Genomic DNA, 26,577 nt, shown 5'->3' on the forward strand with positions numbered 1-26,577 from the left:
TAGAGAGAAATGTTTCATTCTGAGAGAAAATGTCATTTACTTGGAATAATGATAAAAATATTAAACAGGATATGTTCTGAAAGTGTTTATGCCTCTTAAAATCATTATTATATAAAATATTTTAAATAATTTAAAATAGGATTTAAGACCTATACTTGGAATAAAATCGTAAGGTAAGACAGTAAATAAGTGCTTAAATTAGGTAGGATAGCTTAGTGGGTAAGAATACAAGCTTTGAAATCAGGCAGTCTTTTGGTTCAAATCCCTGCTCTACTATTTACTAGCTGTGACCTTGAGCATGTTACTGAACCTTTGGTACTTCAGTTTACTCAAGAAATGAAGATTTAAATTTCCTTAGAGCATTATGTGAATCGTGCAATATTCTGTATATTACAGTGCCTGCAAAATAATAAACCTCTGAATAAATGTTTGCTCTTAGTAATACTAGCAATAGGAGCAGGAGCAGCAGTGGGGGAAGCTGGTATTATTTATACCACTCTTTGTATTTTATCACTTTTTATAAGTCTGAAATTATTTCAAAATGAAAATGTAAAAAGAACAAGGACTTTCTCCTATTATTTGTCCCCCTAAAAAGACCAACTTTTTAAAAAAGATTAAGGAATTCATACAAAATAAGTAAGAATTAACAATTATAAGAAGTTTGGGCCAAGCACAGTGGCTCATGCTTGTAATCCCAGCGCTTTGGGAGGCTGAGGCGGGTGGATTGCTTGGGCCTAGGAGTTCAAGACTAACCCTGGTAACATAGCGAGACCCTGTCTCTACAAAAAGTAAAAAATACTAGCTGGGCATGGTGGTGCACACCTGTAGTCCCAGATACTCAAGAGGCTGAGGTGGAAGGATCGCTTGAACCCGGGAGGCCAAGGCTTCAGTGAACCATGGTCATGCCACTGCACTCCAGCCTGTGTGACAGAGCAAGACCCTGTCTCAAAAAAAAAGGAGTTCATATGATTACTTTAGGATTTTTGATTGTGTAGTTTGGTGCAAAAGTAATTGCAGTTTTTGGACATTTAAAAAAATGGCAAAAACCACAATTACCTTTGCACCAACCTAATAACATTTCTAAGTTAGTGTTTTATTTTAATAATAAGTTCTAGGGTGTGGACCTTACAATGGAGGGGAAAAATATATGTTGCTTTTCTGTGTATTTCATGATTGAAGTGATTGGGTTAAATTCCAACTTGGAACAGTTTTATTGTCACTAGAGATGCATTTTAGTGTTCCATGTTTTTTATGCTTATATATCTTTTCTCCTCTAAAGATTATATCCATTTTAAGATAAACTAATAAATTGATAACAGCTTTTGGAGATAAAAGAAATATTAAAGTACACTTTTTTTTAACCAAACAGCAATAGCACATGTGTATGTCCCAACAGTTATGCACCACTTTTTTTTTTCGTTTTTTATTTTTTATACTTTAAGTACTTGGATACATGTGTGGAACGTGCAGGTTTGTTACATAGGTATACATGTGCCATGGTGCTTTGCTGCACCCATTAACCTGTCATCTACATTAGGTATTTCTCCTAATGCTATCCCTCCCCTAGCCCTCAACCCCCTGACAGGCCTGGTGTATGATGTTTCCCTCACTGTGTCCATGTGTGAGAACATGCGGTGTTTGGTTTTCTGTTCTGTTAGTTTCCTGAGAATAATGGTTTCCAGCTTTATCCATGTCCCTGTAAAGGACATGAACTCATCCTTTTATATGGTTGCATAGTATTCCATGGTGTATATGTGCCACCTTTTCTTTATCCAGTCTGTCATCGATGGGCATTTGAGTTGGTTCCAAGTCTTTGCTATTTTGAACAGTGCTGTAATAAACATAGGTGTGCATGTGTCTTTACGGTAGAATGATTTATCATCCTTTGGGTATATACCCAGTAATGAGATTACTGGGTCAAATGGTATTTCTGGTTCTAGATCCGTGAGGAATTGCCACACTGTCTTCCACAATGATTGAACTACTTTGCACTCCCACCAACAGTGTAAAAACGTTCCTGTATCTCCACATCCTCTCCAGCATCTGTTGTTTCCTGACTTTTTAATGATTGCCATTCTAACTGGCGTGAGATGGTATCTCCTTGTGGTTTGATATGCATTTCTCTAATGACCAGTGATGTTGAGCTTCTTTTCATGTTTGTTGGCTGCATAAATGTCTTCTTTTAGAAGTGTCTGTTCATATCCTTCACCCACTTTCTGATGGGGTTGTTTTTTTTTTTCTTGTAAGTTTGTTTCAGTTCTTTGTAGATTCTGGATATGAGCCCTTTGTCAGATGGATAGATTGCAAAAATTTTCTCCCAATCTGTAGGTTCCCTCAGTTCATGCTGATGGTAGTTTCTTTTGCTGTACAGAAGCCCTTTAGTTTAATTAGATCCCATTTGTCAATTTTGGCTTTTGTTGCCATTGCTTTTGGTGTTTTAGTCATGAAGTCTTTGCCCATCCCTATGTCCTGGATGGTATTGCCTAGGTTTTCTTCTAGGGTTTTTGTGTTTTTTAGGTCTTACGTTTAAGTCTTTAATCTATCTTGAGTTAATTTTTGTATAAGCTGTAAGGAAGGAGTCCAGTTTCAGTTTTCTGCATATGGCTAGCCAGTTTTTCCAGCACCATTTATTAAATAGGGAATCCTCTCCCTATTGCTTGTTTTTGTCAGGGTTTTCAAAGATGAGATGGTTGTAGATGTATGGCGTTATTTCTGAGGCCTCCGTTCTGTTCCATTGGTCTATATATCTGTTTTGGTACCAGTACCATGCTGTTTTGGCTACTGTAGCTTTGTAGTATAGTTTGAAGTCAGGTAGCGTGATGCCTCCAGCTTCGATCTTTTTGCTTAGGATTCTCTTGGCTATGTGGGCTCTTTTTACTTCCATATGAAATTTAAAGTAGTTTTTTCTAATTCTGTGAAGAAAGTCAATGGTAGCTTGATGGGGATATCGTTGAATCTATAAATTACTTTGGGCAATATGGCCATTTTCACAACATTGATTCTTCCTATCCATGAGCATGGAATGTTTTGCCATTTATTTGTGTCCTCTCTTACTTCCTTGAGCAGTAGTTTGTAGTTCTCCTTAAAGATGTCCTTCACATCCCTTGTAAGTTGTATTCCTAGGTATTTTTTTCTCTTCGTAGCAATTGTGAATGGGAGTTCACTCATGATTTGGCTCTCTGTTTGTTTATTATTGGTGTATAAGAATGCTTGTGATTTTTGCACATTGATTTTGTATCCTGAGACTTTGCTGAAGTTGCTTATCAGCTTAAGGAGATTTTGGGCTGAGATGATGGGTTTTCTAAATACACAATCATGTCATCTGCAAACAGAGATAATTTGACTTTCTCTCTTCCTATTTGAATACCTTTTCTTTCTTTCTCTTGCCTGATTGTCCAGGCCAGACATCCTTCCAATACTGTGTTGAACAGGAGTGGTGAGAGAGGGTATCCTTGTCTTGTGCCGGTTTTCAAAGGGAATTCTTCCAGCTTTTGCCCATTCAGTATGATATTGGCTGTGTTTTTGTAATAAATAGCTCTTATTATTTTGAGATATGTTCCACTGATACCAGTTTATTGAGAGTTTTTAGCACGAAGGGCTGTTGAATTTTGTCAAGGGCCTTTTCTGCATCTACTGAGATAATTATATGTTTTTTGTCATTGGTTCTGTTTATGTGATGGATGACGTTTATTGATTTGTGTATGTTGAACCAGCCTTGCATCCCAAGGATGAAGCCAACTTGATTGTGGTGGATAAGCTTTTTGATATGCTGCTGGATTCGGTTTCACAGTATTTTATTGAGGATTTTCACGTTGATGTTCATCAGGAGTATTGGCCTGATATTTTTTTTTGTTGTGTCTCTGACATGTTTTGGTATCAGGATGATGCTGACCTCATAAAATTAGTTAGGGAGGACTCCCTCTTTTTCTGTTATTTGGAATAGTTTCAGAAGGAATGGTACCAGCTCCTCTGTACCTCTGGTAGAATTGTACCTCTGGTAGAATTTGACTGTGAAGCCATCTGGTCCTGGGCTTTTTTTTTTCTTTGGTAGGCTATTAATTACTGCCTCAATTTCAGAACTTGTTGGTCTCTTCAGGGATTCGACTTCTTCTTGGTTTAGTCTTGGGAGGGTGGATGTGTCTAGGAATTTATCCATTTCTTCTAGATTTTCTAGTTTATTTGTGTAGAGTTGTTTATAGTGTTCTCTGATGGTAGTTTGTATTTCTGTGGGATCAGTGGTGATATCCCCTTTATCATTTTTTATTGTGTCTATTTGATTCTTCTCTTTTCTTCTTTATTAGTCTGGCTAGCCCTCTACCTATCTTGTTGATCTTTTAAAAAAAACCAGCTCCTGGACTCTTTGATTTTTTTGAAGCGTTTTTCGTGTCTCTATCTCCTTCAGTTCTGCTCTGATCTTAGTTATTTCTTGTCTTCTGCTAGCTTTTGAATTTGTTTGCTCTTGCTTCTCTAGTTTTTTTAATTGTGATGTTAGGGTGTTGATTTTAGATCTTTCCTGCTTTCTCATGGGGGCATTTAGTGCTATAAAATTTTCCTCTAAACACTGTTTAGCTGTGTCCCAGAGATTCTGGTATGTTGCATCTTTGTTCTCATTAGTTTCAAGGAACGTATTTATTTCTACCTTTATTTTGTTATTTACCCAGTGGTCATTCCAGAGCAGGTTGTTCAGTTTCCATGTAATTGTGCTGTTTTGAGTGAGTTTCTTAATCCTGAGTTCTAATTTGATTGCACCGTGGTCTGAGAGACTGTTTGTTATGATTTCCGTTCTTTTGCATTTGCTGAGGAGTGTTTTACTTCCAATTATTTGGTCAATTTTAGAATAAGTGCGATATGGTGCTGAGAAGAATGTATATTCCATTGACTTGGGGTGGAGAGTTCTGTAGATGTCTGTTAGGTCTGCTTGGTCCACAGCTGAGTTCAAGTCCTGAATATCCTTGTTAATTTTCTGTCTCATTGGTCTGTCTAATATTGACAGTAGGGTGTTAAAGTCTCCCACTATTATTATGTGGGAGTCTAAGTCTCTTTGTAGGTCTCTTGCTGTATGAAACTGGGTGCTCCTGTATTGGGTGCATATATATTTATTATAGTTAGCTCTTGTTGCATTGATCCCTTTACCATTATGTAATGCCCTTCTTTTTCCCTTTGTTGGTTTAAAAGTCTGTTTTATCAGAGACTAAGATTGCAATACCTGCTTTTTTTTTTTGCTTTCCATCTGCTTGGTAAATATTCCTCCATCCCTTTATTTTGAGCCTATGTGTGTCTTTGCATGTGAGATGGGTCTCCTGAATACAGCACACTGGTGGGTCTTGACAATTTATCCGATTTGCCAGTCTGTCTCTTTTCATGGGGGCATTTAGCCCATTTACATTTAAGGTTAATATTGTTATGTGTGAATTTGATCCTGTCATTATGATGCTAGCTGGTTATTTTGCCCATTAGTTGATGCAGTTTCTTCATAGTGTCAATGGTGTTTACAATTTGGTATGTTTTTGCAGTGGCTGGTACTGGTTTCTCCTTTCCATGTTTAGTGCTTCCTTTAAGAGCTCTTATAAGGCAGGCCTGGTGGTGACACAATCTCTCAACATTTGATTGTTTGTACAGGATTTTATTTCTCCTTTGCTTATGAAGCTTTATTTGGCTGAATATGAAACTCTGGGTTGAAAATTTTTTTCTTTAAGAATGTTGAATATTGGCTGCCACTCTCTTCTGGCTTGTAGGGTTCCTGCAGAGAGATCAGCTGTTAGTCTGATGGGCTTCCCTTCGTGAGTGATCTGACCTTTCTCTCTAGCTGCCTTTTACATTTTTTTCCTTCATTTCAACCTTGGTGAATCTGACGATTATGTGTCTTGGGGTTGCTCTTCTCAAGGAGTATCTTTGTGGTGTTCTCTGTATTTCCTGAATTTGAATATTGGCCTGCCTTGCTAGGTTGGGGAAGTTCTCCTGGATAATATCCCGAAGAGTGTTTTCCAACTTGGTTGCATTCTCCCTGTCACTTTCAGGTACACCAATCAAACTTAGGTTTGGTCTTTTCTCATAGTCTCATATTTCTTGGAGGCTTTGTTCATTTCTTTTCATTCTTTTTCTCTAATCTTGTCTTCACACTTTATTCCATCAAGTTCATCTTCAATCTCTGATATCCTTTCTTCCACTTAATCGATTCAGCTATTGATAGTTGTGTATGCTTCACAAAGTTCTCGTGTTATGTTTTTCAGCTCCATCAGATCATTTATAATCTTCTGTACATTGGTTATTGTAGTTAGCAATTCAACCTTTTTTCAAAGTTCTTAGTTTCCTTGCATTGGGTTAGAACATGCTCCTTTACGTCAGAGGAGTTTGTTATTACCCACCTTCTGAAGCTTACTTCTGTCAATTTGTCAATCTCATTCTCCATCCAGTTTTGTTCCTTTGCTAGTGAGGAGTTGTGATCCTTTGGAGGAGAAGATGCGTTCTGGTTCTTGGAATTTTTAGCCTTTTTGCACTGGTTTTTCCTCTTCTTCTTGAATTTGCCTACCTTTGGTCTTTGATGTTGCTGACCTTCAGATGGGTTTCTTTGTGGACGTCCTTTTTGTTGATGTTGATGCTGTTCCTTTCTGTTTGTTAGTTTTCCTTCTAACAATCAGGCCCCTCTGTGGCAGGTTTGCTGGAGTTTGCTGGAGGCCCACTCCAGACCCTGTTTGCCCGAATATCACCAGCAGAGGCTGTAGAGCAGCCAAGATTGCTGCCTGTTCCTTCCTCTGGATGCTTCATCCCAGAGGGGCACTTTCCAGATGCCAGCTGGAGCTCTCCTGTATGAGGTGTCTGTCGACCCCTGATGGGAGGTGTCTCCCAGTCAGGAGGCATGGGGGTCAGGGACACACATAAGGAGGCAGTCTGTCCCTTAGCAGAGCTCGATCACTGTGCTGGGAGATCTGCTGCTCTCTTCAGAGCCAGCAGGCAGGAACGTTTAAGCCTGCTGCAACTGCGCCCACAACCGCACCTTTCACCAGGTGCTCTGTCCCAGGGAGATTGGAGTTTTATCTATAAGCCCCTGTCTGGGGTTGCTGCCTTTCTTTCAGAGATGCCCTGCCCAGAGGAGGAATCTAGTGAGGCAGTCTGGCTACTTTGCTGAGTTGTGGTGGGCTGCGCCCAGTTGGACCTTCCTTGAGGCTTTGTTTACACTCTAAGGAGAAAACCACCTCCTCAAGGCTTAGTGGGTGCCCCTCCCCCCACCAAGCTCGAGTTTCCCAGGTCGACTTCAGACTGCTGTGCTGGCAGCAAGAATTTCAAGCTAGTGGATCTTATAGCTTGCTAGGCTCCGTGGGGGTGGGATCTGCTGAGCTAGACCACTTGGCTTCCTGGCTTCAGCCCTCTTTCCAGGGGAGTGAACGGTTCTGTCTCTGGCATTCCAGGCACCACTGGGGTATGAAAAAAACTCCTGCAGCTAGCTTGGTGTCTGTCCAAATGGCTGCCCAGTTTTGTTCTTGAAACCCAGGCCCCTGGTGGCATGGGCACCGGAGGAAATCTGCTGGTCTGTGAGTTGCAGAGACTGGGAAAAGCATAGTATCTGGACCAAAAATCACCGTTCCTCAAGGCACAGTCCTTCATGGCTTCCCTTGGCGAGGGGAGGAGTTTCCCAACCCCTTCCACTTCCTGCATGACGCGACGCCCCACCCTGCTTCAGCTCACCCTCTGTGGACTGCACCCACTGTAACCAGTCCCAGTGAGATGAGCTGGGTACCTCAGTTGGAAATGGAAAAATCACCCACCTTCTGCGTTGATCTCGCTGGGAGCTGCAGACCGAACTGTTCCTATTTGGCCGTCTTGCCAGCCACTCACTTTTGTTTTTTTAATTAATAATGGAGTCTACCTATCTTTCTGATTCATTTCTGGCAATCCACAATAACACACGTTTTTCTTAAGCCATATTGATGATAACCAAGGTCATGTTGACCTCTTTAGAATGTCAGAATAATTTTTATGCATATTAAGAATTTGGGGTTTCCAACTTTATTTCCTTTTTGGCTAAATGATAGTTTAATATTTTTTTCCTTAATTATATTTCACTGGAAATTAAATAGCTATTAAAGTAGATCATCTGGAAACATTTTATCAGTGGCTATTCAGAACTTGAGAAATAATACTTTATAACACTTAATTTGGTCACACAATGTATCCTAGCTTTGGAAAATCTGTGAAACAATTTTTAGAAAAAGTAACTGACAAGTAGCCTTCCTCCTTTGTACACAGTATCTTTCTATCCAGTTTTGTATCATGGTGAAGGTATTTTAAGCTATAATTACAGATCTAAATTCAAGTTAAAATAGCATTGTGTATGTTGCTAACAATACAGATAACTCAGCTGGGGTGGTAATTGAATGAATACACAGCATCTGTGTAAGGACAGCTAAGTGTACACTTATGCTGGCAATCCATAATCTCCTGTGCATGATCATCTGAAAGTTTTTCTTTTTTTCTAAAAATCTACTTTAAAACAAATCTTGTTTTTGGAAATGTTTTCATATAATGATGGACTTTGCTTTTATGCTTATGAAATTCTGCCTCTTTCATGGTTAAGCAACAGAGTCACCTTTAGAGGTTGTTCATTCTTCTCACCCCACTTCCCTCCTAATACAAATGCTTGGGCTTTACCTTTTGGTGGGGAAAACAAACAAAGGCTTTAGTACTTCTGGGATGCTACACAGACAACTATTTTTAATTATTAGGAAATTCATTATATAGATTTACTTTATCTTAGAGTATCAGTGGTAGTATAGCCTCATGCCTAGATAAGCATGTGAGATAGTATTCATTTAACCAATTCATAATAGGTAAACTCAAGTTTCTGCTGTGAAGTGTAAGATGTATAAATTTCTAAAATATTTTTGAGGATATCACACTATTTAAACTCAGGTTGGAGATTAAATTGGAATTCCTGCCTTTTATGCTTCTGAAATGCTATTTCTTCTGTGAACATTTTAGCTTATTAGCAAGGTGGCAATTTTTTCCCAAGCTGCACATTTTAAATGTTGCATTGTCATGCTTAATGCTTATCTCTCTTTAGAATTCTACGCTATGTTTTCATGACTTAGCTTATTTATATGTTATTACCATTTAAAAGAAAAGGCCACAGTGTTGCAAATAATGTCCCGATTGATTTGAACATACTATTCTGGTTGACCAAAAACTACAGTATATAGAATTAGAATTACATATGTGCATGCACACACACACACACACGCACGCGCACACACACACAAAGAATCATTAGCCACACATGAGAATTAACTTCATCTTTTTATCTTTATATTTCTCTCCACCAGTGGTCATGTTTTTCAAATCCTTATTCAAGCCAGTTTCTGTCCTTTGGTTTTACTCTGAGTTGTACTGTGACAGTCTCTTCTAGGGTTGGATGTTCCGTCAAGCATATCTATGGTACTATTGGCTGAGCTTAAGCCAGGGAGTAACCAACCAAAACTCTCAGCCCTTGTACAGTTATCTTGAAATTCACTTTTTATTAATACTCGCTTTACCTTTTCTAGTTTTTCTTGATGGAAGCCATGAAAATAAAATTAGAGTGAAGGAGTTTTGTCTTCTTATCATCTATTAACGTTGCTATGATTCCTAAGCAGTGAGATTCAGTTTTGTTACCGTTATTCATTTTTTTGTTTTTGCATGAAACATAATTTGTTTTCACTGGTAGCTTTTATGATGGTTAACAATTTTTTTTTTTTTGGAAAATATTTCTGTAGTTTTGTATGACTTTGGTTTTGTGTCTTTGATTTCTTTATTTCTGTTAAAAATCTCTCAGTCTCATCTGCATCTCTAGTTTGGTTTCTTTAGATGTCTCTTTCTTTATTAATTTAAATTATTTTACATTTTATACCATTTTTGCTTTCTGTCACTCTGAAGATTTTCAATTCCTTTTTATATCTCTGGTCATATTTCCTTTTACAGTCTTTGTATTCCACCTTGCTAAGATAAGATTTACATGTCTGATTTGCAACGTCTCTTTTCCTTCTTTGTAATGAACTTCAAATTTCCTCTGTAGATTTTAATTGCACATATAATGTATTCTAAAATTATTTTAAAAAATAAATCTTAAATACTTACTAGTTATTTCAGTTTTCTGTTTATTTTACCTGTTTTCTGTTCAGTATTTACTCAAAATACCTAACTGTTGCCTTGACCTGTGCCAGAAGTATATAGTGACTAATTCTAGTTGCATCAGTTTCTGTTTTGGAAAACATTTTTTTTTCTTTTACAATTTTGAATGGAAAACTTTTTTTATTCAAAATTTCCTTAATAAGAAGGCAGCCAAAGCTTATATTGATTTTCTAAGAATAAACTCATCTGGCAAATTTTCAAATTATATATGTGTATGTGAAAATACTTTTGTCTTTTGTGACAAGGGTCTCACTTTTGCCCAGGCTGGAGTATATGGAGTGCAGTGACATAATCACAGCTCACTGCAGCCTTGAACTCCTGACATCAAACCATCCTCTTGCCTCACCTTCCCCAGTAGCTTGGACCACAGGTGTGTACCAACATTACCAATATACCTGGCTTTTTTTTTGTTTGTTTTTTTGTTTTTTTTAGAGATGGGGTCTCACTGTGTTGCCCAGGCTGGTCTCAAACTCCTGGATTCAAGTGATCTTCCCTCTACAGCCTGCCGAAGTGCTGTGATTATAGGCATGAGCCACTGTGCCCAGCTGAAAATACATTTTTAAGACACACTGAAGACAACATTTCTGTACTTTTAAAATGTAACGATATCATATAGACCAGAAAATTACTGCATCTTTCTATTGTTGCACTGTATATTTTCCAAGGCTTGTCATTTGGATAACAACTCTGATACAATAAAGTCATGGTGTAATATCTTTTTTCCCTTTAGATGGACACTTTTGTAAATCCGCTTCGCAATTCTATGAGGAATGTTTCAAATGCAGTTAAATCCCTTCCTGATAGCTTGGCAGAGGGAATGACTAAAATGTCAGACAACATGGGCAAAATGTCAGAAAGATTAGGTCAAGACATAAAGCAATCATTTTTTAAGGTAAGAAGACATTTTCAGTAATGTCTAAAGCAAACTATTTTTAAGTCAATAAGATGTATTGAATTCTGGTTGGATTTATCTTATTTCCTTAACCTTATTTCTTTTCCAAACATTGCTAGACACATAGTCTCATAAAGAATAAAAAAACTAAAGAGAAAAATTCTTACCAGAAATGAGTATTATAAAATCCACTTACGTGTTAGTCTCTGCTGTGGTAGGGTTTTAAAATTCATTTAAAACAAAAACTTAAAATTAGTAAAGTTAATATTCTTTATCTTGTTTTATTTTATTATGACATTTTTATCATAAAGTACTATTAAATTCAGTAGCAAACAAATTCTGTTGTGCAGATGAGTTATACTAGTATTCACTCAGGAAGCATAAAGTCTTACTTCTCCTGATTTACATGATAGAATGATTACCAGATCAAAGAGAAGAAAAGTTCATCATTACCATCAATCTCTGGGCTCATACATTACTGGGTATAGACTGCGTGTCATAGAAGAATTTCACAGGGAGATTTTTTTTTTAATTAACACACAAAGGTACTGGACTGTGTAGTTTGTTGAATTCCTTATTAACATTTTAAAAATCATTTTGACATAGTTATTTGAAGTTGTAATCAAGGCTATAAAACATAGGTATTAGAATTTTGTTACTTGATAGATTATGCTTGAATGTAGGGGAAATGTATATAAACATAGGTTTTCTTTAAGGGCCACTCCTTAAATTGTGTAAATCATACTTTTCTGTTAATTCTCATACTTTCTCTGATGCCTTATTTTTATTTCTATTTGTGAGGAAGTATACTAACACTGAAATCAGTATTGTTGAGTCCCACTTCTGCTGTTCATTACTCATATGAATTTGTACAAAAGTCACTGAAGTTTTCTAGGCCTCTTTGTCGTCACCAGCAACTTGAGATGGTGTTGACAATCCTTCCTGTGCTGACAAATGATTTTCAGCTAATACTGATCTTTCTGTCCTTCTTTCCATCTAATATTTTGTTAATTTCTTAAACATATTAACATACTATATCAAAAGCTCTTTATGGTAAAAAGAAAGAAGATTGGAGCTCTGTTCCCTGGCAGTACTACTAACTACAGACATGCATCACTTAACAACAGGGATATATTCTGAGAAATGTGTCATTGGGCGATTTCATCATCTGGGAGCATCATAGAGTGAACTTACACAAACCTAGATGGTATGTGTAAGTTCCACAAACCTACTTCTCACCTAGGCTATATATAGTATTGCCTATTGCTCCTAGGCTACTAACCTTTACAGCATGCTACTGTACTGAATACTGTAGGCATTTTAACACAATGGTACACAAATGTGTATCTAAATATATCTACACAGAAAAAATGCAGTAAAAATATAGTATTACAATCTTATGGGACCACTGTGGTATTGTTGAACAACACGTCGTTATGCGATACATGACTTTTTGGCTTTCAAGTCATTTAACCTTTCTTAGCTTTGAATTCTTCTAAAAAATATGGGAGTTTGACTGACTACTTTTTCTTTCTAACTCAAAGTCATTTATTTTGTAAAGGAGAAAACCCTTTTAGTAATGAAATAATTACTCTTTATATTTGGTTCCAAATTTCAGATTGTTAAATTTGGCTTATATATTGTACCAAAAGTCAGATCAAATGCTGATACTCATTTAGGTTTATGATTGTGTTGTGTTCTTTCACTGTCTGCTTTAGTGTGTTTACTTAGTGGCTTTGGTTTTGTTTTTAGGTGCCTCCTTTAATTCCTAAGACTGATTCAGACCCTGAACATCGCCGAGTTTCGGCTCAACTTGACGATAATGTGAGTTAATTTTATTCTTGGTAGTATTTAGTTTAAGTCATACTTGGCATATCTTTTTAACTTTTTAATGAAGTGTAATATGTATCATTAATGTGCACATATTGTAAGTGTTAAGCTTGATGAATTCTTACAAACTGAACGTGCCCATGTAATTAACACTCTAATCAAAAAACAAGATTACCACTACTCCAGAAAAGCCCTTCATCCTCTGTTCCTGTTAGGACCTTCTCCTCCACTAGCGACCATCACTATCCTAACTTCTACTCTGCTTTTATACTTTGTATATATGAAACTGTAAGGTACATGTTTCATGAAGTCTGGCTTTTTTTGCTCAACATTATGATGTTCTTCCATGTTGTTTTGTGTGATTTTAGTTTCTTCATTCTTGTGGCTTTATAGTGTATCATTTTGTAAATATAGTACAATCTATTTGTTGTATCATGAATAATACTTATATGAACATTCGTACATGTCTGTACATGTTTCTATTGGATCTATACTTAGGAATGAAATTGCTGTATCAGGATATATATATATATAAGTTCAGTTTTAGTAGATAGTGCCAAGTACTTTTTCAAATTATTTGTACCACTTACATTGCCATCAACAGTACATGAGAGTTCCAGTGTTCTACATCCTGCCAATACTCAGTATTTTGTCTTTTTAATTTTAGCCATTCTGGTTGTTATATTTCATGTGAATTTGCGTTTCTGTGATAACTGTTGAAATGTTAAACATCTTTTTATGTGTTTATTGGCCATTTGAATGTTCTGTCTTAAGCGTCTGTCAAGACCTTTTGTCATTTTTCTGTTGGCTTAGCTGTCTTAGTTCTTAACTATCTTAGTTCTTTTGATTAGTAGGAGTGCTTTATGTAATCTGAATGTGAGTTGTTTGTCAGATACATGTAATACATTGTCTTCTCTCTAGGTTTATTTCTTGTGCTATATATGTAATCTGTGCCTATTGCAGGGTCACAGAGATGTCCTAGAATTTTCTTTAAAAACCTTTTTTGTTTTACTGTAACAACATTTAAGTTTGCAGTTCATGTGGGATTGATTTTTGTAGATGGATTGAGGTATGGGTCAAGTTGATCCAAGCACCATTTACTGACAACGCCGTCCTTTCCCCACTGTACTGTTTCTCCCTTATCATTAATCAGGTTACCGTATATGTTTGGATCTGTTTTATTCTGTTCTATTAAGCAGATTTATTTTAAGGTTGTAATTATCTCCTTTCTGTTTCTAATTGAATTTGTTTGTAATCAACTGTCTTAATCAAAAATAATATTTTCATTTGCTTTTTCAAGATTATTTTAGGATGTTTATTATGTTTATTGATGGTGTAATATCCATAACATGGTACCTTTGGTATGTGGTTTTTACAATTTAGCTATTTATTAGATTTTCATATGGCACCAAACTCATAGGAATATACTTGATCAGAGAATACAGAAGTTTTTATTCTGTCTCAGTAATGAAATGGGTCTCCCTCTCCCACTGGTTTTGATTAAACTGTATGATTTCAGTTTTTGAAATGGAAGGTGCACTAAGGAGATGTTTACAACATGACAGTGAAAAATGTATAACTCATGCTTTCTTGCCAGTATTTAAATTACAGTGTTGATGAGGAAATAATTGGAAACAGTTTCTCAGTGATGAATTATAAAATTACTAACAGTTATATGTGGTACTAAATCTGTACCTGCTTTTTATTTTATACATATTTTTTTGCATCAAAGCATTCTGATCATCTTCCTTTTTACCTTACTGGTTGTATACTCCAATAATAAAAGTGTACTGACTTTTATTTGCTAAAAGCTAAAAGAAAATTCTAGTAATTTAGTAAACTATGCCTTTTGTAATGTGAATTTAGTTGTGTGATGGATTGAACTTCAGCATCTTTTTCCTGAAAGTACATAAATACATACAATTTACTAACTAAGCAAAGTACATTATTCTGTATCATTTGTGTTTTGTTCTATTAAATATATGGAGATGTTGAGAATATCTTATTCTTATGAAAAAGATGCATCAGAAAATAGACAAAGGGTCTCTAGCATTTGCATTATCAAACTCATACAGTCTCTTCCAATAGTAAGAACCAAATCATCCTTTCCTAGGACCATCATGAATCTACTTTGCCTTGAAAATGTTAAACTATAGCCTTAAAATTTATTCATTATTGTGGGGCTATGAAGTTCTGTATTCTGTCAATGACTACTAGAAATATTTTTTCTACATTAGAATTTAATGTCAAGTTATGAGGGCTAAAATGTAACTTGTTCTTTGACTTGTGAAATACCAATCATTTTGTAAAAGCAACAAAAGTAACAATTCATAGTAGATAGCTAACTCAAACTTATTCTTATTTCTTCCCATATTTTGTTAGGTGGATGACAATATTCCACTTAGGGTAATGCTGCTTCTCATGGATGAAGTATTCGACTTAAAAGAAAGAAATCAGTGGTTGCGAAGGAATATCAAAAACCTACTTCAGCAGCTTATTAGAGCTACATATGGTGATACTATTAATAGGTACCACTCTTTCCTCCTCGCTTTTAATCTGATCTTACTTAGCTATTAAACTCTTACTTCTGGAAGTAGATTGCTCAACCTTTGTAGGAGAATTTTTTTCTCTGGGCCTTTTAAGAACATCATTAAAGCAGTCTGTTGCTCTCAGGGATAATTTACATCCAAATTAAGTTGCTTGCTCTATGAAAGTCATGTTTAGTTTTTTCACCTTCTAAAATTTTAATCTTACTCATTTACATTAATTTACTTTCAGAAAAATAGTTGACCATGTTGACTGGATGACTTCACCTGAACAAGTAGCCGACTCAGTGAAACGTTTCAGGTATATCTTAAGACACAGTCACTTCTTTCAGGTAGTACAGAGTTTAGCATTGTTACCACTAATTAACTTTCATTGCTTTTGTTTCCTTCCTGGACATGAAGTTGGTTTAGTTATCATTGATGAGCAAAAAGACTTCTAAGAATGATACTAAACATTTGTCTTATGAACCTATTGATCTTTGTTTCTTTAAAACCAGGATAGGAAAAGTATAGAAGAAAGATCTTTCAAATGATAGGCTACATTTTATCACAGTACCATGGCTGTAAGATAATTGAAATATTCACCTAAAAATGATACGGTTGTATAATCAAATATCTACTTTTGGGGATTAGTTTTTCTCAGTTGTATTTGCTAACCTTCATTTTAAATGAAATTTTTTTAAGTTAGTCTCTCTGGCTGTGTTCTAATTTTTTATTAAATATTAGAACCTCTACAAGGAACAAAAATTAAGTAGCTACTCTACTTCATATTTCTTTCTACAAAAAATACTGAGCCCCTCCTCTGTGCCTAGCACTCAGCCCATTGCTGAGATAAGATGCAGTCCCTTGAGGAAAGTACAGCTAGTAGAGAAATAAACCTCTTTTCTAAAAGTGAAGATAAGCAATGCGTACAAATTCATGGCATCATGTATTTTGAAAGGAAGGAAAGGAAGCAAGAAGGGAACTATCAGTATTAAACACTAAGTTCTTGGCACTGTGCACAGTACTTTATGTATGCTTTCTGATTTTATGCCATTTTACGAGGTAGGTATTTTTGTCTCTATTTTGTTATAAGGAAATCGAGGATTAGAGAAGTTGAATAGGCTCTCAGGCTACAAAGTGGGGAATCTGGTTTCTCTAATCTGAAGCTAAGTTTCTTCCCACTGTACCATACTGTTTCCAAAACTTGGACTAGCTGCCCTGGCATGTTCATTTTATTTCAGGGTAGGTAAATGATGTTTCTCTGGAGTGGTGATTCTCAGCTTTGGCTGTTCATTGGAATCACCTGTAGAGCTTTAAAAATTACTAATGCCTAGATCCCATGTCCAGGCAGTCTGACTTAATTAATCCAGTGAAAGGCCTGAACATTAAGAGCCTGTAAAGCTCTCAGGTGCTTCTAATGTGTAAAGTTAAGAACAGCTGCTCTGGGGAGTCTTGCCCTTACCACAGATTCCAGATGAAAGCTTAGTGTTTGTGCTCAATCCTTGCCTTCAGACCAAGAATTAGGGAACAGGAGTAAAGCACACTGAAAGTTAAGAAGAATGGGTTGTTTTACGTGTGAAAGGACCATTATAATCAATCCATCTGTAAGTTGTGGGCTTGGAATTTAGTATTATGTAGGCTTAATTATAAGAGGAGTAGGATGGCATAACTGAAGGAGATAGCTGTTAAACTCTAAGGCATTGAAATTCAAAATATTGTTGGGTTGCATTTGGATGAGATTTTCGATCAGCAGATGCCCACTTTGAGTTTAAATGGCTGTGATATAGTCATCTACGTATTCCATTTTGCTGTCTTCATTAGTGTTTATGAACTGCATTGGTGCTGAATTTATCTGTTATTTTTCTTGTATTTGTTTTTTTTGAACCCCTAAAATTGAACCCTACACTTAGTTGATCTTTGTTGGATATCATTATAGCTATATATTATTATTCAGAAACTTTTCTTTCTGTTCACATTTGTATTTTCTGTAGAAATTTGAAATAATTTTATCAACTTGTATCATTAGAAAATGAAAATGTTTACAAAATTTATTTAATCTTCTCAAATAGAGATGCATTTTGGCCAAATGGCATTTTAGCAGAGACTGTTCCATGCAGAGATAAAAGTATTCGAATGAGAACAAGAGTAGCAGGAAAAACGAAATTACTTGCAATTATGCCAGGTGAGTGGGCATGTATAGTTAAAAATCTCTATAATTTGTCATTCTTCTGAATTTTTAGCATTCATCATGCCAGTGTAACTGCCTTTTGATTATAACAACTACCTTTTGATGGCTTAATACATTTCAGGCACTGTACTAGGCATTTCTCATATATTCTTAATCAGTCGTCATAACAGTACTGTAAAGCTAAGAACTGTTAACATCACCTCTTTATATGTGAGGAAACAGAAGCTCAGAGAGGTTAAATAACCTATCCAAGGTTTATAGCTACTAAGCAACAGTTGGTGTTCTGACTCGGCTTTAAGTGATGTGAAAGCTTATGCTTTTAGCCACTTCGCTCTGCTGCCTTGAAACATATTGGGAGTTAAGCTAAATAAATAAAATACATGACAGGTGAAAGGGCTAATAAAATATAAAGTATGAATTTTTCAGGAAGAATATTTGTTCTACTTAGGAAAACAAATTATTTCAAAAACTCCGTTTACATAGAAACAATTGATTGGCTGATTATTAATCTTTATTAAAATATCCCAAAGTATACTTAGTAGCATTTTGTTGGTCTGATTTTAGTGACTTCATTAGGGTACAGCTATCTCACTACCTTAGATTTACTTTTTCTCGTTTTTCTTCTTTCAATCAGAGAAGTTATATAATGTAAAAAGCAATTTAATGTGGCTGGGAGGTGGTGATGGTTGTTTTGCCCCTTGTTAATGAATATCTTTGAAAATGCCTACATGTCTTTTCTCTGTATTTTAATTCTGGATGTAGAGAATGAACAGACATATTTGTACATTCTTTAATATCACACAATACCAATTTTTTTCTCTGATTTTGTTTTCTTACATATATTTTCTCTATAAATTTTAATGACCAGCTTTCTCTTCTGTCAAATTAAAAATTTGCCACAATTTTAATTCTTACCTATATACTGTTTCTTTGCTGATAAAAAAGCAAATTATAGAAATAACATTTTAGAAAAATAAGAAACAATTGCTTAGGATATTATTTAATATACTATTATAGTAAACCTGATTGTGCTATATAGACTGACTCATTTATCTAGCTGGAAGAAATCTTTATTCACTAAATATTTATTGAAAGTTATTATGTGCCACGTGCTGTTCTTTGCACTTATGTTTGCCTTCTTGGAGCTTACTTTACAGTAGAAATAGAGAGACTCAAAAGAACACACAGAACAAATAAATGGAACGTAGTATGTTAGGTAAGTGGTAAGTACTAAAGAGAAAGATACTGCAGGAAAATGGAATAGGTAGTATTAGATGAGTTGCAGTTTTAGATGGGGTGGCCAGGGCAGGCCTCACTGAGAATGATGGTGGTGTGAAGATCTGAAGGAAGTGAGGGTAAATATGAAAGTATATGAATTTATATATACATAATCCTTCCCTATTTTTTAGTAAATTCTCAAAATTTTTGCTTTAAATTATATTGTACCCCTAGTTAGATGAAGACTTTCTGGAAATTGCATGTTTCTTTCCAAAAGAGCAAAATAATATTTATATTATCAATATTATGAATAATTATTTGTAATTATGAATAAGAATATGAATAACTAATAATCATACATGTTGGTCTTATAACTTGGTGTTATTTATGAATAAATGCCAAATTTGCTCACTCTTAGTCACAGCACCATCGGTTTTCTATTTTCTTCGCTTTCTTCACTTTGGATTTAAATAAAATTCAACCAAACTTGTACTGTCCCCATTTCTTGAACATGCTTTGTTATTCTAGTTACTGCTTATTTGCTCATTCATGTTCTTTTCACCAAGGCTAATCCTTCATCTCATTGCACCTATCAAAATCCTGCCCAAGTAGAAAGTCTCCTTTACCTGCCACTTCCTTAAAGGGAACTTTTCTTTGTTATTGCATCTGGAAGTCTCCCCACTACAAATATTCTTATACTTTTAGCATTTTTATGGCATAGTTACTATGCCAGGGGTTTTTGTAGATCAGGGATTAATTTTGTTTTCCTGTGTTCCAGTGAAACTTTATTCACCATCATGGATTAGTTTCCTTACAGCATTTGTCACTATTCATTAGGCATACTAAGAATATTTGTATAATATTACAAAGTTTACAGATCACTTTTCACATTATTTCATTAAAGACTTATAAATCCTTATAGTTATGAGGATGTTTGTTATTAGAAATCCTCCTTTTCAGATGAGGAAAGAGAGTCAGGGTGGAGGGTAAGTATCACATGGGTATTAAGGGACACGTTTGTAATCGTAGTTTGGGATCTTTGAGTGTTTTTTTTGTTGTTTTTTTTTTTGTTTTGTTTTGTTTTTATCTCTTACACCTGTGCTATATTGTCTCCCGGTAGCTTTTGCATAAGTGCGTAAATAGATGCATGCATGCAAAGATGCATATTAAGTTTCAGCTATAGTACATAGCTGAAATGCATTAACTGGTTACCTACTGTTTATCAGTTACTCTGCTGTGTACCTTAATTTAAGAGCATTTAAGAGTTTAGGCCTTGTGTTTCCTTTGAATAATTATGTGTATTTTCCCCCATTTCATTTAGATGAGCTGAAGCACATTATTGGGGCTGAGACAACACGGAAAGGTATTCTTCGTGTTTTTGAAATGTTTCAGCACAACCAATTAAATAGGAGAATGGTTTATGTCTTCTTGGAAGGCTTTTTAGAAACCTTATTTCCACAGTATAAATTCCGTGAACTTTTCAACAAACTGCATTCACGGTCAAAGCAGATGCAGAAATATAAACAGAAACTTCAAACTACTCAAGCGCCTTCTTTGCAGAAAAGGTGACACTCCACTTTATGAAGCTGGTGTTCATTTTGTCCAGGACTAACGGTATGGACAGATCTTCTGGGGCTTAACTCGAATACTGTTGTGTCTGCACCAGTCTTTTAGTGTCTCAAAATAGATTATTAATACATCCATAAGTCTGTGGTTCTTTTCATTCTCATCTATAATCCACCACTACCAAGAGAGATTTCTGTGTCTTAAATGATTTGGTGCATATTTTGCAACATTGAGAGAAAACTGCCCCCATCTCAAGCAAGAATGGCGTTGATTTCTTCCATTTCAAACTAATCAGCATTCTCCAGCAATGACAAGTGCCAGAGTGTATATATGAAAGCTAAGGAAAGCACAAAACAATGGTTCAGAGATAAATTGGCTAATTTGTTTAACAGTTGGAGACTGTGCAATGTACGATTTGGAGGAATTTGTTTGGCATAATGATTTTGTAGGTCTGTGTCAGCATTTTGATATATTGTGGATTAGCCAGGTGAATGATCCTTGAAACATCTCTTTCAGGTCTGGGGAAAGAGATAGAATGCCCTTAAAGTGTGAAATAACCTTATACCTGAATTACAGTTTTGTGATATAAAATAAAGCTGAGTATAAAATAAAACCAATCAAACACAGAATTTGATTGGATTTGTTATTCATTGGTATACAACAATTTTTATTCTTATGTGTGCTTTAAGGGCTGTGTTTTGCTCTTATGGTACTCAATTTTATGTTTCCTTTTGGCATTCTTTGTGCAAAAAGAAGCATGTGGTGGCTCTCATTTAAATTTCAAAATTATTAGTTTTATCTTTAACAGATTACTGATTATACAGAAGATATAATTTATTGGAAGAACTGCCAAATACATTTTGTCCTTCTAAAAATATGGAAATTTAAAAAGTAGTCTGGAAAGTTACCATATGATAATTTTTAATTGTGTGATCTAGACATGCCTTAGGTAACTGCAGAAATAGCAAATTAAATGATTAATGAGCTTATTAGTCATAGTAAACATATAAATTCCTAATTCTATGACAGTGTACATATATGAAAATAAATGATGAAAAAAACTATAATATTTTTAAAAATATGCTTTTATTTATATTTCACATAATGTAAAATTCTACAAAATAAAGCTAGTAGGCAAAACCCCACAGTGTATACCTTTAAACCCATAAATTAATTTTATATCAATAAAATAAAATACTTTCTCTAGTTTTGGAGCTTCTGTATTTCCTGTAGTTTTCCCACTGTCCATTTTATCCATCTTAGAAGTCTTCATATCCCTTCTATGCAGGATTTCTGCATAGTTTTAAATACTTTCATTGTCTGAGGGTTTGGGTGTGTCAGCTTTTTTTGTTTCAAAAATATTTAACACTAAAACCTTAAAATAGTGAAGCTACTTATCAGACCACTGAGCCAAGATCCTGGTATTAAAAGAAAGTCTGGGTGCTTAAGATAAAGGGACAGAGTATTGGTATCCCAGTTATTTGGGAGCTTTAAGATTGGAACAAGATATCACTGTCTTGTTTTTACTTAGATCCTACTTACAAAGTGAGGCTTATTAACAGAATAAAGCCTTCCTTTAAAGCTTTATAATAATCATATTTATTAATAATGCTGTTGTGCATACTTATAGTATGCATATAGCATATGTTGCATATCTTCAGAATTACATAAAATGAAATCCCTTTCATTGCAACTTGCAAGTGAGAAAAGATCCTTAGTGGCTCTGGTGGAAGAAATAGTATTTCTTCTTCTCAGGGTGTCTCCCTGCCTTGGCCCCTCCCTGAGCCCCAGGCTTTAAAAGTGAAGATGTTTGAAACATGAAACATGTCTGTAGGAAGCATCAGCATGGCCATAAGTGCAATGATTTTCATATATGCCTCTGCCCATTTCAAGTATATTTTTGACATGAATAAATCTAACAGTATACAGAATAATTCATGTAAGACGCTAGCGTGTACATGTGAAAAAGCATTTCTGTATAATGTGAGGAGCACTGGCCATCAATCAGGGAAAGAAAGGTCATGTAATACCGCAAATTTTCAAAATAGAGCCCTGCAAGATAACTGCAATCATACCAAAAACTATTTGAGTAAATGGATTTTTAAAGTAATTTTTGTTTAAAAGAGTTTATATTTCAGAAGCAGAAAATGTCAAATGATAGTCTTTGTAAATAGTGGTGCATCTTCTTTATGCACATCTGTCTTTTACGTAAGAAAGAGCTGTGGTCATGCTAAAATTAGAGATAACTTTTTGAATGACTATTGGTCAAGCTGTGTGTAAAATATTTAACCATAAGTCAAGTACAGTGTACTATGTTTAATAAAGTTACATTTAATGCATTTATTGCATATATGAATATATCCATGAAGAGGCTTTATGTCTTCTGGTATTTGATTTTGAATGTTTTTTAAGTCAGTGGTGCCTTTAGGCAAGAACTTTCCAAATTAATCATTCTTTGTGTTTTCTGATTTTTCAGGTAACATGTAAACTATTTACAAACCATCATAGTTTATTCACCTTAAAAAATTGATTGTATTATTTAAATGTATCACTTAGATGGGCATTTCCTATAATTAGGATATTCCAAATAGTTGCTGAAATCAATTGTGCCATTGACCAATGGATGCACTTGGTTAGCCTTAATTTTTGTAAAAAAAAAAAAAAAAAAAAAAAAAAAACATTAAAAACTTTCTTGAATATTTCAGTTTGTTCATTTTAAGTTTGTGCTGCTGGTATTTGGGGAAAAAATCAAACAGTTAAGTGCTACCAGAAAGTGTACCAATTTTTATAAAAATTAAGAATAATATAAATTTCACAATCTAAAATTTTAATTCTGTGCAATATTTTCATTTAATGCATGTGTATTTGAGTAATTGTAAGATAAATGAATTTTTAATTTTTTGAGATGTAGCTTAAACTGTCTTCTTAATCCAACAACTTACATTCCGTTGTTGCTGCGTCCTTTTATTTAAGGACTTGTTTTAAAAGTCTTTTTGTCACTCCTTGGAAAATTCTTTTATTAGTAGTAAATTTTGCTTATAGGAGCATGGCTCCTGTATTACAAGGGGAAAAATATAAAGAGCACATTTTAGGATTATAACTGTTAAAAGATAATGTGTGCATAGCATTGTACAGTAAGTGTCAACTGTGTGCCTAACTGTTCTATCAATACTTTCTTTAACAAAGAATAAACAACAATCAGAATGTCAGTTGTTTTTATTCAACTAAAAGGATTAAAAAATTTATTTGGTTTGTGTTCTGTCCATTAGAAAATACTAATAAAGTATTAACAAACATTTTTGTTGAGTTCATTTAGTAGTAATGTATTTTTGTTACTTTTAAGATGCTTGCTCAGTAGTCTTATTTTTAGTATCTGTTTGTATTTTCTTTTCCAATTCAAGTTCCAGGTTGATAGATGAGTGCTTGAGTGATTACTGACTTAAATGGACTGAATTTAACTTTTTCTTTTACGGGACAAATAATTTACACCACAGTGTTAAACTTTATACTTCCTCATCATATAAAATTACAAAATATTTTTCCCACAGATGAAAAGATTTATAATTAGTAATCCATTTTATTTGATCTCATTTTAAATTCATATTTTGGCTAATATTTTAGACTTTGCCATTCTAAAAGTAAATTGATCATAATATTTGCAACTCTCTTGGAGCTGTATCAACAGACTTCTAAGGCCTCAGATGTGATAACTTCTAGCCCATCAGGGATTGGCATAATATTCCTTAAAATGCATATGGTAAAATATTGTTCCCTATAAGATGTTCCTGAGGGGGAAGTTTTATACTTTTATGTAACTTATACAGGACTATCTGTAATATGAACCAAAAAGCAAAAATGTTCCTTCATAATTCAAATGATTATATCAAAAATTTTGAGACGTTCCATAAGAAACCTGTTTAACTTTGCTTACCTAGTTTCCTAAACTTAGTTAACCACAGAATCTTTTGTCATGACCAGCTTGAGGATGATGTTCTCACGGAATGTAGTTTGGAAAATCTTTAGTAGGAGAGAAAAAAAAGGTGAAGTGTCTTTATTTAGGGAATGTAAACTGGACAGAAAACCCAGTGGATTTGGAGCACAAAGATTTTTTTCTTGCCTGCCATTTTAATGGAAAGTTCAATCTTTGGAAGAAAAGAGAAAGATGGAAAAAGGGTGAAGATGGAAAGTTAACAGCTGTGATTATATAGCAGATATTAAGAGTTGAATTTGGCTCTGAATACCAGAATAATGACTTCAGTGAGGAATAATAGAGCACATCTCATGAGAAGTGGGAAAGATACTTCCACAGATTTTGCTCATGTGATCAGAAGAACAGTAACTTGAAAATGTAAGGGGAAGAAGGAAATGCCATACAGTTTAGTTTATAAAATATTTGTGCCAGACATTGACCCATATATATAATGACAGAATATGTTTGATTTAGGAAAACTTGGCAGTAGCTGAGTGAAAATGAAACTTAACCCATCTGTTTACCAATGCAGTGTATGAGACATGTATTAAACGTCATATTTTAAATTGGTAAACATGATCTTTTACATATCATCAAGAATGAAATGAAACAAGAACTATGTGTTAGGATTTGACTAGGAGGATTTACAAAATTCAGCATATAGTCATACTCACAGATAAGATTTATTATGGCAAAAGGATATAGAACAAGAGCAAAAAATGTGCATGGATGAAGTCTGGGGGAACCAGGCTCCAGCTGCCAACTGCTCTCTCCCAGTAGAGTCACACAAGATGCAACTTAACGCCCCCAGCAAGGAGTTGTGACAACACCTGTGAAATGTTGCCAACCAGGGAAGCTCATTCGAGACTTGGTGCCTGGGGTTTTCATTGAGGGCAGTTTAGGCACCCTCTGCCTGGCACATAACAGAATTCCTTTATGGAATTTCTTTCTCAGAAAATCGAGTGCAACATATGCCATATTTTTGGTATAATTTAGGCTTACTGAGCCACTTTTATCAGCTTTGGGAATTGATGGGAACACTCCTAAAATCTTAAGTTCTCAAACACCTGAGAACAAGGGCCAACCTTTTAAGCAGGCCTCCAAGGAGAGCAGTCAAGCCTCCTATGTTAACTCTTCTGTATGACTATGTATAATAGAAAGTGATGATGTTGAAAGTCCATACGATTTATCCTTGTGTTGAAACCTCCATATCTAGAAGTGGAAACATGGCAGAGGAAATTTTGACATAAAAGAAAAAACTATTGAAGTGATATGCATATATATTGCAGTCTGAGAAACAAGAGGAGTATTTCCAATAAAGATTACCATAGCAAACAGTTATATGGCACTTAATAGTCACAACAACCTTAGGCATTATAGGTACTGTTTTATCTTACTCAGTTTCTACATGAGCAAACTAAATAAGACAGAGTAGTTGAGTCAGTTTGTCCAAAGCTTCACAACTGGTAACTGGTCATCAAGCTGAAATCTCTACCCAGGTGGGCTGGCTCCAGAGTCTATGTCATGGTTTCTTAGCAGTGGCCCTATTGACGTTTTGGGCTACATAATTCTTTGTTGTGGGAACTATCCTGTGCATTATAGGTAATCCATTATTTTACTTATTCTGTCCATTAGTACCTAATATTTAAGAACATTTACAATAGTAATGGAATTAATCTAAGAGAAGTTCAACTTAATTTTTTTTTAACATCTCAATACCAGGTATTAAGAGATACTCAAAATAATTGTCAGATTTATATTGAAAACTAATAAATGCTTGGTGTTAATATGTCTACATAAAATTTTGGTTTTGGTGTAATATTCTTAGGCTGTTAGAAAAAAAAAAAACATAATTTACTTCACTAGTAGAAATACCTCTTAATATTGAGATGGCCTCTTCCCTGGGCTCTGCCCATTAGGTGATGCCAGTAGCACCCCCTCCCCCATTGTAACAACCAAAAAGGCATGTGGACATTGCCAAGTGGTGTCTGGGGTGCCAAATTACCACCAATTGAAAACTACTGACCTTAGCTCTCAGTCAAATAACCAAGGTAAGTAGGGACTGAAGATTGAACTGTGGATTGCTGAATGTCTTCTCTTTTTAAGCAATCACCTGACAAATTTGTGGCTTGCATTGTAGGGGAATGTAAATAGAATGCCTACTTCTGCCCTAAAGGGATGGGGGTGGCGGGGGTGCAACAAACCCAAATTTCTTTTTTTTTTT

At 35.0% G+C, this 26,577-nt stretch overlaps 1 protein-coding gene across 8 annotated transcripts in view; it reads left to right on the forward strand.

Annotated features, from left to right (window-relative positions):
• Positions 1-26,577, forward strand: part of SNX13 (sorting nexin 13) — a 257,707-nt gene that overhangs the window by 126,273 nt on the left and 104,857 nt on the right. For 6 of the 8 annotated variants that reach the window (XM_058446634.1, XM_032759959.2, XM_058446645.1 and 3 more), the window contains 6 exons: positions 10,892-11,053; positions 12,806-12,877; positions 15,266-15,411; positions 15,662-15,730; positions 17,481-17,593; positions 20,139-23,587. In XM_058446634.1, coding sequence (XP_058302617.1) covers positions 10,892-11,053; positions 12,806-12,877; positions 15,266-15,411; positions 15,662-15,730; positions 17,481-17,593; positions 20,139-20,386 — 810 coding nt within the window. In that variant the 3' untranslated portion in view covers positions 20,387-23,587. Of the gene's footprint in view, positions 1-10,891; positions 11,054-12,805; positions 12,878-15,265; positions 15,412-15,661; positions 15,731-17,480; positions 17,594-20,138; positions 23,588-26,577 lie in introns of those variants that run through there. The other 2 variants (XM_058446639.1, XM_058446641.1) reach the window with 1 other exon arrangement.

The sequence above is a fragment of the Hylobates moloch genome, unplaced genomic scaffold (genome assembly GCF_009828535.3).
Source record: "Hylobates moloch isolate HMO894 unplaced genomic scaffold, HMol_V3 SCAFFOLD_1, whole genome shotgun sequence".
Taxonomy (NCBI): domain Eukaryota; kingdom Metazoa; phylum Chordata; class Mammalia; order Primates; family Hylobatidae; genus Hylobates; species Hylobates moloch.